At 46.6% G+C, this 13,289-nt stretch overlaps 1 protein-coding gene across 1 annotated transcript; it reads left to right on the top strand.

Annotated features, from left to right (window-relative positions):
• On the top strand, window positions 1-1,553 carry LOC127011846 (uncharacterized). Its single transcript, XM_050890090.1, has 2 exons — window positions 1-207; window positions 489-1,553. Exons 1-2 carry the CDS (start codon window positions 1-3, stop codon window positions 1,551-1,553), a joined length of 1,272 nt encoding a protein of 423 aa, XP_050746047.1.
• Window positions 1,554-13,289: the final 11,736 nt, after the last annotated feature.

The raw sequence follows: 13,289 nt of genomic DNA on the forward strand, positions 1-13,289 counted from the left end.
ATGTTGCATCATGACAAGGACATTCCGGCCATACCAGCACGTCCTGACAGCCGCACAAACTGTCCATTCCAGCCAAGTGATCCGATAACGTTCTCTCATCTGCACCCTCAACCAAGACAAGTTATCCTAGCCACGGCCGTGGTTCTGGTTAAAGACGCATCAGGAACAAACAGGCCTGGCAGAGCATTGCTTGATGCATGTTCTCAGGTTAGTCTCATCAACGAGAAATTCGCCCAAAATTCGGCATGAAAAATTCAACATAGGAATCCGCAGCGTTGGAGACTCGTTAACTAATATAAAGCACGTGGCCACAACAACCATCCAATCACGTATCACAGATTGTCTCTTCTCTCTTGAATTCTGTGTCATCGGCCACATCTCGTATCAGCCAGATTCTGAGATTGACATCTCTTCTTGGAATCTGCCCACCAACACACCTTTGGCAGATGAAAGATTCCATGAATCTCGTCGCATCGATATTCTACTAGGCGCTGAAGTCTTCTACCATTCGCTCATCTTGGAATCTGCCCACCAACACACCTTTGGGAGATGAAAGATTCCATGAATCTCGTCGCATCGATCTTCTATTAGGCGCTGAAGTCTTCTACCATTCGCTTGCCGTTGGCCAAATAAAGCTCGTACCTCCCTTGCTAATACTCCAAAAAACATTGTTCGGCTGGGTAATCGCCGGCCGATGTCAACAACAACAGCAGCAGCAAGTTTCACAATGTTTTATGTCAAGCACAGTCTCAATTGATAACCACTTGCAGAAGCTTTGGGAGCTAGAAGCCGTCGCTGTCTCACCTGAGAGTCTACATCCTCATCAGCAAATCTGTGAGGCGCTCTATACAAACACTACAGTTCAGGACTCCCACGGTCGCATTATAGTCAACTTTCCCTTTAAGGATGATCCCTCTCGCCATGGAAACTCCGTTGAAGTGGCTCGTCGACGATTCTACGCAATGGAACACGCAAGCATATCAGGTCACATGTCATTGGTGATCAATCCAGCCCTTCACGAGTCGCATTATTATATAACCCACCACTGCGTCTTGAAGCCCTCGAGCACGTCAACCAAATTGCGAGTGGTTTTCGATGCCTCGTGCACAACAACTTCGCAACTGTCGCTTAATGACCTACTGCTTGTGGGTCCCACTGTGCAAGCGGATCTTTATCTGCAGCTTCTCAAATTCAGACTGTTTCAATATGCCATGACAGCTGACGTGACAAAGATGTACAGGAAAGTCCTCGTTGATCCAAGCTTTCGAAAATATCAATACATCTTTTGGAGAGATTCCCCAGACGCAGAACTGCAGACGTTCCAGCTAAATACCGTCACTTACCGAACCGCCGCTGCGCCATATCTAGCAGTGCGCAGTTTATACTACTTGGCTTACAAGTACAAGGAGGAATTCCGGACCGGCGCATCGGTTATCAAATCTTCATTTTACCTGGACGATCTGCTTTGCGGAGCAGACGACATACACACCTTGCAACTCATCAAACAAGAATTCATCGAAGTTCTTCAAGAGGGGAACTTTCCGTTGGCCTAGTGGCATTCAAACCACTCTGAGCTCACTGATAGCAAGCTCACAAAGAGACTCAACATCTGTGAGGAAAACGTTACGAGCGCACTCGGCGTCATTTGGAATCAACTCGATGATGCGTTTCTGTTCACCGTTGCTCCAAAACGACAAACCTCGCCAGCTACAAAGAGATCCATCTTATCCATCGTCACTTTTTGACCGCTTTGGCCTTTTGTAATCGATCATCATCGTGGCGAAAATGCTTCTTCAGGAACTGTGGATACTCAATCTTAATTGGGACGAATCGGTTCCACAATCTCTAAATGATGCATGGAGCGACTACTTAAATTCCTTGAACATGTTGCCAACTCTCCAAGTACCGCGGTGTTGCCTGCAAAGTGCCAACAACAATCAACTTCATGGCCTTTGCGATGCGTCCATCAGGGCGTACGGATATTGTGTGTACGCGCGAACTGAAGGACCAAATAACACCACCGTTCGGTTGTGGACATCAAAGTCTAGAGTAGCTCCTGTCAAGAAACAATCGCTTCCGAAACTGGAACTGTGCGCCGCACACTTACTCGCTCAACTATTCAACAAGGTCAAAGAATTGTTCGGAGAAAGACTTATACCGTCTTACCTCTGGTCAGACCCACAAATCGTACTCCATTGGCTCCAGCAACACTCCGTTACACTCTCGACCTTCGTAGGAAATCGCGTGTCAGAAATCCAGAGTCTAACATCTGCCGCCAAATTGAGATTCGTGCCCACCCAAAGCAACCCAGTCGATATTGTCTCTCGTGGTTGTACTGTCACCGAACTGGACGCATCAATATGGTTCACCGGTTCTCCGTTTTTGTATAAAGGCATTTGAAAGTGGCCTGTTGCAAACAATGCTGCCATCGACTTGGAAATCGTTAACTGCGGAAACGGAAACGGAAACACATATTTTCAACTACAACCACAAACTACTATCTGCTGGCGTCACTCGAAAGGCACAGCTCATACACAGTTTGTCCACGCATTGTCGCATGGATTTTTTGATTTATACACGTCGCTCGGAAATCATCGAAGTTCAAGGGTCAAACCCTCAGTCCGGAAGAACTAGAACACGCAGCAAACTGCATAACTTGGAATCTTAAGACCCACTCGTTTCCAGAAGAACTCCCTTACCTCAGGAAAAATCAAGTACTTAAAGGTTCTCTAAAGTTTCTTTCTCCTTTTGTAGATGCCTCTACTGGATTCGAACTCATAAAGGTCGGAGGACGACTATTCCGATCTGCCTGAAAGTGAAAAGTACCCACTACTACTTCCAGCAACTCATCAATGGTAGTTAAATACGTCCACCACCTTCACAGTAGAAACTTCCATGCCGGACCAAAGGCGCTGGTGGCGCTACTTAATCTGAATTTCTGGATCATTAATGCAAGGAAATTAGCGCGCCGTATTGTTTGAGCCTCTACCCACTGCGTTCGATATTGACCGGTACTCCTGCAGCAAGTAATGGGTCAATTACCCAAGGCAAGATTGGCCATCAGGAAGGCCTTCAGCAAATGCGGCCTTCAGCAAATGCGGTGTGCCACTGACTTCATCAGCTTTCGTTTCATCTCACCCAGGGCTCTGCATTTTGGTGGGCTCTGGGAAGCGGCAGTGAAGAGCGCAAAGGGACTACTCATTAGATCCTTTCTAAACACCAAGTTTACATACGAAGAGCTCTCAACAGTCGTGGTTGAGATAGAAGCCATCCTCAACTCACGCCCAATAACGCCAATGGATCATCAGATCTAAACGATCTCTCAGCCCTGACAGCAGGTCACTTTTTGACGGAAGCTCACTGCGTTCCATGCCAGAACGTATTGTCAACCACTCCAAGGCCAGTACATTGCAACAATTTGAAGCAGTCACGGCATTAAAGCAGTCCTTTTGGCATCGCTGGTCCACAGACTATTTCAACGCACTTCGATCAAGAACTAAATGGACCTCCCCGTCTCTTTCGGTACCATGTGCCCCCTCAGCAATGGAGAATGGGAAGGATCAAATCCCTAGTACATGGGCGCGACAACAAAGTCCGAGTCGTTCAGCTGCGCACCGCCAAAGGAAACCTGTTGCCGCCCTGTTCACAAGTTCGCTGTACTTCCTATATCTTGAAAGTGGACCCTTTCAATGGGGCCGGGATCTTGGTTCACATGTACAGCTGTAAGCCCTCTTATAACTCTCCGATCTGCTCGGCCTATCGAGCGTTCGGTTATAAAAGCAGTAGCATATCATCTTTGAAAGAGAAAAGTCGTCTCGGTCTTGAATTTTCGGTCGTTCACTCAGTTTATACTTAGAATTTCCTGTACCCCATACTCTGATTTAAATGAATAATAATAATAATAGAAAACGCTCTATAATTCACCGTTCATTTTGCCGCCCAACGTGGGGCAGTGTTTGCAAAGTTAAAAGTTATAAACAATTGAACAATTCATAAATTATCGTCAAGAAATTCACCGCCGGCAAGAGACGTTCATTTTCTCATCTCCCAAGTCCGTCGTCACTAAAGCTGTAAGCGCAGTCAGCCTCACTCTCATCGCATCTCAAAGCTCTCCACAAGAGCAAACAACTCATCGGCGCTACTGGTTTACAGTTAGCCCTTGCAATTTGTCGCTTTCGCAGTTGCCGTTCCTTTACGGTTCGTCGCCGCTGTTTCCAAACTTCATATCGCTCTAGTCGCTGCGTAAGCTTCAGTTTTTCTGCTCGCCTTTCGTTGCCGCTGTTGCCAATCTTGACGTCCCTCTTATCTCTGCCCAACCTTCAGTTTTGCCGCTGTTGCCAGACTTCAGCTCGTCCTCGCTCTCGTAGCTACTGAAACTTCAGTTGGCTTCTACATTCGTCGCATTCGCACTCATTTTGCACCAGGATCGCTGCTCGCCGCACTTCGCAATTTTATTGCCGTTTAGCATTGCGTTACATAATCTGTACGATGTCAACTATTGAGCAATGCAAACGCCAACGGACCAACATTAAAAGGAATATAATTCGCATTAAAAACCTCGTAACAACAAGCGCTGGCGAAGACACCGGACTTTCCAGCGCCGAACTGCGATGCGGGATACTTCACGCAAGCAATGGCAGTCCAGTCTGAGATTGAGACGTTGGATCCCAACGACAGCGGTCGCGGAGAACTGGATGACAGCTATGTCGAGACAAAAGTCGCCATCAAGGATAAGCTAGGCGAGGAACTCATTAACACTAGACCACCATATTCACCTCTCTCGCTGGCCCAATCCAGTTTTATTTCTCTGTCGTCGTCGAAGCTGCCCCGTCTTACCTTGCCAACGTTCGACCGAAAATTTGCAGACTACAAAAACTTCATCAACTCGTTCAGCCAAATTATCGCTTGTGAGGAAACCATGTCTAATCTAGAAAAGTTCAACCATTTGCTGCATAACCTAAAGGGCCCAGCATTAGACGCAATCAAGGCGTTTCCAATAACCAACGAAAACTATCCAAAGGCTTTGCAGCGGCTTAGTAAGAGATTTGATAATCCAACACTTATCTTTCTAAAAACCATAGCTGTGTTATTTAAACTTCAACCAGTCGAGAAATCAAACGCAACACAGGTACTGGGATTGGTGGCCAAGGCGTCTACTATGTATGGAGCACTGGATTTCCTTGATACCGGATCAAATATTGCCCAGTCCATGTTGATCTACTGCGTGATTGACAAATGCGATCAGCACACGGCAATAAATGGAACGAGTCGTTGGATTTGAAAAATCTGGAAGCAGTGTTCGAGTATGCTGGAACGTGTGCTATGCTCGTCAGCTGGCCACAAATTGTTTGGATGCCTAGCATTTAAATCGATGACAACACTTGATCGGTTTGAAGCAGTCAAAAAACTTAATTTGTGCCGCAATTGTCTCGGCAGTGGTCATCAAATCGCTCAATGCTCATCAAGGAGTCGTTGCCGCAGCTGCAATCAAGCTCATCACACAATGTTGGATCATGACAAGGACATTCCGGCCATACCAGCACGTCCTGACAGCCGCACATACTGTCCATTCCAGCCAAGTGATCCGATAACGTTCTCTCATCTGCACCCTCAAGACAAGTTATCCTAGCCACGGCCGTGGTTCTGGTTAAAGACGCATCAGGAACAAACAGGCCTGGCAGAGCATTGCTTGATGCATGTTTTCAGGTTATTCTCATCAACAAGGCATTCGCCCAAAATTCGGCATGAAAAATTCAACATGGGAATCCGCAGAGTTGGAGACTCGTTAACTAATACAAAGCACGTGGCAACAACAACCACCCAATCACGTATCACAGATTGTTACTTCTCTCTTGAATTCTGTGTCATCGGCCACATCTCGTATCAGCCAGATTCTGAGATTGACATCTCATCTTGGAATCTGCCCACCAACACACCTTTGGCAGATGAAAGATTCCATGAATCTCGTCGCATCGATATTCTACTAGGCGCTGAAGTCTTCTACCATTCGCTCATCTTGGAATCTGCCCACCAACACACCTTTGGGAGATGAAAGATTCCATGAATCTCGTCGCTTCGATCTTCTATTAGGCGCTGAAGTCTTCTACCATTCGCTTGCCGTTGGCCAAATAAAGCTCGTACCTCCCTTGCTAATACTCCAAAAAACATTGTTCGGCTGGGTGATCGCCGGCCGATGCTAACAACAATAGCAGCAGCAAGTTTCACAATGTTTTATGTCAAGCACAGTCTCGATTGATAACCACTTGCAAAAGCTTTGGGATCTAGAAGCCGTCGCTGTCTCGCCTGAGAGTCTACATCCTCAGCACCAAATCTGTGAGGCGCTCTATATAAACACTACAGTTCAGGACTCCCACGGTCGCATTATAGCTTCTCAAATTCAGACTGTTTCAATATGCCATGACAGCTGACGTGAGAAAGATGTACAGGAAAGTCCTCGTTGATCCAAGCTTTCGAAAATATCAACACATCTTTTGGAGAGATTCCCCAGACGCAGAACTGCAGACGTTCCAGCTATATACCGTCACTTACCGAACCGCCGCTGCGCCATATCTAGCAGTGCGCTTCGGTTATCAAATCTTCATTTTACCTGGACGATCTGCTTTGCGGAGCTGACGACATACACACCCTGCAACTCATCAAACAAGAATTCATCGAAGTTCTTCAAGAGGGGAACTTTCCGTTGGCCTAGTGGCATTCAAACCACTCTGAGCTCACTGATAGCAAGCTCACAAAGAGACTCAACATCTGTGAGGAAAACGTTACGAGCGCACTCGGCGTCATTTGGAATCAACTCGATGATGCGTTTCTGTTCACCGTTGCTCCAAAACGACAAACCTCGCCAGCTACAAAGAGATCCATCTTATCCATCGTCACTTTTTGACCGCTTTGGCCTTTTGTAATCGATCATCATCGTGGCGAAAATGCTTCTTCAGGAACTGTGGATACTCAATCTTAATTGGGACGAATCGGTTCCACAATCTCTAAATGATGCATGGAGCGACTACTTAAATTCCTTGAACATGTTGCCAACTCTCCAAGTACCGCGGTGTTGCCTGCAAAGTGCCAACAACAATCAACTTCATGGCCTTTGCGATGCGTCCATCAGGGCGTACGGATATTGTGTGAACGCGCGAACTGAAGGACCAAATAACACCACCGTTCGGTTGTGGACATCAAAGTCTAGAGTAGCTCCTGTCAAGAAACAATCGCTTCCGAAACTGGAACTGTGCGCCGCACACTTACTCGCTCAACTATTCAACAAGGTCAAAGAATTGTTCGGAGAAAGACTTATACCGTCTTACCTCTGGTCAGACCCACAAATCGTACTCCATTGGCTCCAGCAACACTCCGTTACACTCTCGACCTTCGTAGGAAATCGCGTGTCAGAAATCCAGAGTCTAACATCTGCCGCCAAATTGAGATTCGTGCCCACCCAAAGCAACCCAGTCGATATTGTCTCTCGTGGTTGTACTGTCACCGAACTGGACGCATCAATATGGTTCACCGGTTCTCCGTTTTTGTATAAAGGCATTTGAAAGTGGCCTGTTGCAAACAATGCTGCCATCGACTTGGAAATCGTTAACTGCGGAAACGGAAACGGAAACACATATTTTCAACTACAACCACAAACTACTATCTGCTGGCGTCACTCGAAAGGCACAGCTCATACACAGTTTGTCCACGCATTGTCGCATGGATTTTTTGATTTATACACGTCCCTCGGAAATCATCGAAGTTCAAGGGTCAAACCCTCAGTCCGGAAGAACTAGAACACGCAGCAAACTGCATAACTTGGAATCTTAAGACCCACTCGTTTCCAGAAGAACTCCCTTACCTCAGGAAAAATCAAGTACTTAAAGGTTCTCTAAAGTTTCTTTCTCCTTTTGTAGATGCCTCTACTGGATTCGAACTCATAAAGGTCGGAGGACGACTATTCCGATCTGCCTGAAAGTGAAAAGTACCCACTACTACTTCCAGCAACTCATCAATGGTAGTTAAATACGTCCGCCACCTTCACAGTAGAAACTTCCATGCCGGACCAAAGGCGCTGGTGGCGCTACTTCATCTGAATTTCTGGATCATTAATGCAAGGAATTTAGCGCGCCGTATTGTTTGAGCCTCTACCCACTGCGTTCGATATTGACCGGTACTCCTGCAGCAAGTAATGGGTCAATTACCCAAGGCAAGATTGGCCATCAGGAAGGCCTTCAGCAAATGCGGCCTTCAGCAAATGCGGTGTGCCACTGACTTCATCAGCTTTCGTTTCATCTCACCCAGGGCTCTGCATTTTGGTGGGCTCTGGGAAGCGGCAGTGAAGAGCGCAAAGGGACTACTCATTAGATCCTTTCTAAACACCAAGTTTACATACGAAGAGCTCTCAACAGTCGTGGTTGAGATAGAAGCCATCCTCAACTCACGCCCAATAACGCCAATGGATCATCAGATCTAAACGATCTCTCAGCCCTGACAGCAGGTCACTTTTTGACGGAAGCTCACTGCGTTCCATGCCAGAACGTATTGTCAACCACTCCAAGGCCAGTACATTGCAACAATTTGAAGCAGTCACGGCATTAAAGCAGTCCTTTTGGCATCGCTGGTCTACAGACTATTTCAACGCACTTCGATCAAGAACTAAATGGACCTCCCCGTCTCTTTCGGTACCATGTGCCCCCTCAGCAATGGAGAATGGGAAGGATCAAATCCCTAGTACATGGGCGCGACAACAAAGTCCGAGTCGTTCAGCTGCGCACCGCCAAAGGAAACCTGTTGCCGCCCTGTTCACAAGTTCGCTGTACTTCCTATATCTTGAAAGTGGACCCTTTCAATGGGGCCGGGATGTTGGTTCACATGTACAGCTGTAAGCCCTCTTATAACTCTCCGATCTGCTCGGCCTAGCGAGCGTTCGGTTATAAAAGCAGTAGCATATCATCTTTGAAAGAGAAAAGTCGTCTCGGTCTTGAATTTTGCGGTCGTTCACTCAGTTTATACTTAGAATTTCCTGTACCCCATACTCTGATTTAAATGAGTAATAATTATAGAAAACGCTCTATAATTCACCGTTCATTTTGCCGCCCAACGTGGGGCAGTGTTTGCAAAGTTAAAAGTTATAAACAATTGAACAATTCATAAATAATCGTCAAGAAATTCACCGCCGGCAAGAGACGTTCATTTTCTCATCTCCCAAGTCCGTCGTCACTAAAGCTGTAAGCGCAGTCAGCCTCACTCTCATCGCATCTCAAAGCTCTCCACAAGAGCAAACAACTCATCGGCGCTACTGGTTTACAGTTAGCCCTTGCAATTTGTCGCTTTCGCAGTTGCCGTTCCTTTACGGTTCGTCGCCGCTGTTTCCAAACTTCATATCGCTCTAGTCGCTGCGTAAGCTTCAGTTTTTCTGCTCGCCTTTCGTTGCCGCTGTTGCCAATCTTGACGTCCCTCTTATCTCTGCCCAACCTTCAGTTTTGCCGCTGTTGCCAGACTTCAGCTCGTCCTCGCTCTCGTAGCTACTGAAACTTCAGTTGGCTTCTACATTCGTCGCATTCGCACTCATTTTGCACCAGGATCGCTGCTCGCCGCACTTCGCAATTTTATTGCCGTTTAGCATTGCGTTACATAATCTGTACGATGTCAACTATTGAGCAATGCAAACGCCAACGGACCAACATTAAAAGGAATATAATTCGCATTAAAAACCTCGTAACAACAAGCGCTGGCGAAGACACCGGACTTTCCAGCGCCGAACTGCGATGTGGGATACTTCACGCAAGCAATGGCAGTCCAGTCTGAGATTGAGACGTTGGATCCCAACGACAGCGGTCGCGGAGAACTGGATGACAGCTATGTCGAGACAAAAGTCGCCATCAAGGATAAGCTAGGCGAGGAACTCATTAACACTAGACGACCACATTCACCGCTTTCGCTGGCCCAATCCAGTTCGATTGCTCTGTCGTCGTCGAAGCTGCCCCGTCTTACCTTGCCAACGTTCGACAGAAAATTAGCAGAGTACAAAAATTTCATCAACTCGTTCACCCAAATTATCGCTTGTGAGGAAACCATGTCTAATCTAGAAAAGTTCAACCATTTGCTGCATAACCTAAAGGGCCCAGCATTAGACGCAATCAAGGCGTTTCCAATAACCAACGAAAACTATCCAAAGGCTTTGCAGCGGCTTAGTAAGAGATTTGATAATCCAACACTTATCTTTCTAAAAACCATAGCTGTGTTATTTAAACTTCAACCAGTCGAGAAATCAAACGCAACACAGGTACAGGGATTGGTGGCCAAGGCGTCTGCTATGTATGGAGCACTGGATTCCCTTGATACCGGATCAAATATTGCCCAGTCCACGTTGATCTTCATCGTGATTGACAAATGCGATCAGCACACGGCAATAAATGGAACGAGTCGTTGGATTTTAAAAATCTGCCTTACTGGAAGCAGTGTTCGAGTATGCTGGAACGTGTGCTATGCTCGTCAGCTGGCCACAAATTGTTTGGATGCCTAGCATTTAAATCGATGACAACACTTGATCGGTTTGAAGCAGTCAAAAAACTTAATTTGTGCCGCAATTGTCTCGGCAGTGGTCATCAAATCGCTCAATGCTCATCAAGGAGTCGTTGCCGCAGCTGCAATCAAGCTCATCACACAATGTTGGATCATGACAAGGACATTCCGGCCATACCAGCACGTCCTGACAGCCGCACATACTGTCCATTCCAGCCAAGTGATCCGATAACGTTCTCTCATCTGCACCCTCAAGACAAGTTATCCTAGCCACGGCCGTGGTTCTGGTTAAAGACGCATCAGGAACAAACAGGCCTGGCAGAGCATTGCTTGATGCATGTTTTCAGGTTATTCTCATCAACAAGGCATTCGCCCAAAATTCGGCATGAAAAATTCAAGATGGGAATCCGCAGAGTTGGAGACTCGTTAACTAATACAAAGCACGTGGCAACAACAACCACCCAATCACGTATCACAGATTGTTACTTCTCTCTTGAATTCTGTGTCATCGGCCACATCTCGTATCAGCCAGATTCTGAGATTGACATCTCATCTTGGAATCTGCCCACCAACACACCTTTGGCAGATGAAAGATTCCATGAATCTCGTCGCATCGATATTCTACTAGGCGCTGAAGTCTTCTACCATTCGCTCATCTTGGAATCTGCCCACCAACACACCTTTGGGAGATGAAAGATTCCATGAATCTCGTCGCTTCGATCTTCTATTAGGCGCTGAAGTCTTCTACCATTCGCTTGCCGTTGGCCAAATAAAGCTCGTACCTCCCTTGCTAATACTCCAAAAAACATTGTTCGGCTGGGTGATCGCCGGCCGATGCTAACAACAATAGCAGCAGCAAGTTTCACAATGTTTTATGTCAAGCACAGTCTCGATTGATAACCACTTGCAAAAGCTTTGGGATCTAGAAGCCGTCGCTGTCTCGCCTGAGAGTCTACATCCTCAGCACCAAATCTGTGAGGCGCTCTATATAAACACTACAGTTCAGGACTCCCACGGTCGCATTATAGCTTCTCAAATTCACACTGTTTCAATATGCCATGACAGCTGACGTGAGAAAGATGTACAGGAAAGTCCTCGTTGATCCAAGCTTTCGAAAATATCAACACATCTTTTGGAGAGATTCCCCAGACGCAGAACTGCAGACGTTCCAGCTATATACCGTCACTTACCGAACCGCCGCTGCGCCATATCTAGCAGTGCGCTTCGGTTATCAAATCTTCATTTTACCTGGACGATCTGCTTTGCGGAGCTGACGACATACACACCCTGCAACTCATCAAACAAGAATTCATCGAAGTTCTTCAAGAGGGGAACTTTCCGTTGGCCTAGTGGCATTCAAACCACTCTGAGCTCACTGATAGCAAGCTCACAAAGAGACTCAACATCTGTGAGGAAAACGTTACGAGCGCACTCGGCGTCATTTGGAATCAACTCGATGATGCGTTTCTGTTCACCGTTGCTCCAAAACGACAAACCTCGCCAGCTACAAAGAGATCCATCTTATCCATCGTCACTTTTTGACCGCTTTGGCCTTTTGTAATCGATCATCATCGTGGCGAAAATGCTTCTTCAGGAACTGTGGATACTCAATCTTAATTGGGACGAATCGGTTCCACAATCTCTAAATGATGCATGGAGCGACTACTTAAATTCCTTGAACATGTTGCCAACTCTCCAAGTACCGCGGTGTTGCCTGCAAGGTGCCAACAACAATCAACTTCATGGCCTTTGCGATGCGTCCATCAGGGCGTACGGATATTGTGTGAACGCGCGAACTGAAGGACCAAATAACACCACCGTTCGGTTGTGGACATCAAAGTCTAGAGTAGCTCCTGTCAAGAAACAATCGCTTCCGAAACTGGAACTGTGCGCCGCACACTTACTCGCTCAACTATTCAACAAGGTCAAAGAATTGTTCGGAGAAAGACTTATACCGTCTTACCTCTGGTCAGACCCACAAATCGTACTCCATTGGCTCCAGCAACACTCCGTTACACTCTCGACCTTCGTAGGAAATCGCGTGTCAGAAATCCAGAGTCTAACATCTGCCGCCAAATTGAGATTCGTGCCCACCCAAAGCAACCCAGTCGATATTGTCTCTCGTGGTTGTACTGTCACCGAACTGGACGCATCAATATGGTTCACCGGTTCTCCGTTTTTGTATAAAGGCATTTGAAAGTGGCCTGTTGCAAACAATGCTGCCATCGACTTGGAAATCGTTAACTGCGGAAACGGAAACGGAAACACATATTTTCAACTACAACCACAAACTACTATCTGCTGGCGTCACTCGAAAGGCACAGCTCATACACAGTTTGTCCACGCATTGTCGCATGGATTTTTTGATTTATACACGTCCCTCGGAAATCATCGAAGTTCAAGGGTCAAACCCTCAGTCCGGAAGAACTAGAACACGCAGCAAACTGCATAACTTGGAATCTTAAGACCCACTCGTTTCCAGAAGAACTCCCTTACCTCAGGAAAAATCAAGTACTTAAAGGTTCTCTAAAGTTTCTTTCTCCTTTTGTAGATGCCTCTACTGGATTCGAACTCATAAAGGTCGGAGGACGACTATTCCGATCTGCCTGAAAGTGAAAAGTACCCACTACTACTTCCAGCAACTCATCAATGGTAGTTAAATACGTCCGCCACCTTCACAGTAGAAACTTCCATGCCGGACCAAAGGCGCTGGTGGCGCTACTTCATCTGAATTTCTGGATCATTAATGCAAGGAATTTAGCGCGCCG

The sequence above is a fragment of the Drosophila biarmipes genome, unplaced genomic scaffold (assembly GCF_025231255.1).
Source record: "Drosophila biarmipes strain raj3 unplaced genomic scaffold, RU_DBia_V1.1 ptg000015l, whole genome shotgun sequence".
Classification (NCBI taxonomy): domain Eukaryota; kingdom Metazoa; phylum Arthropoda; class Insecta; order Diptera; family Drosophilidae; genus Drosophila; species Drosophila biarmipes.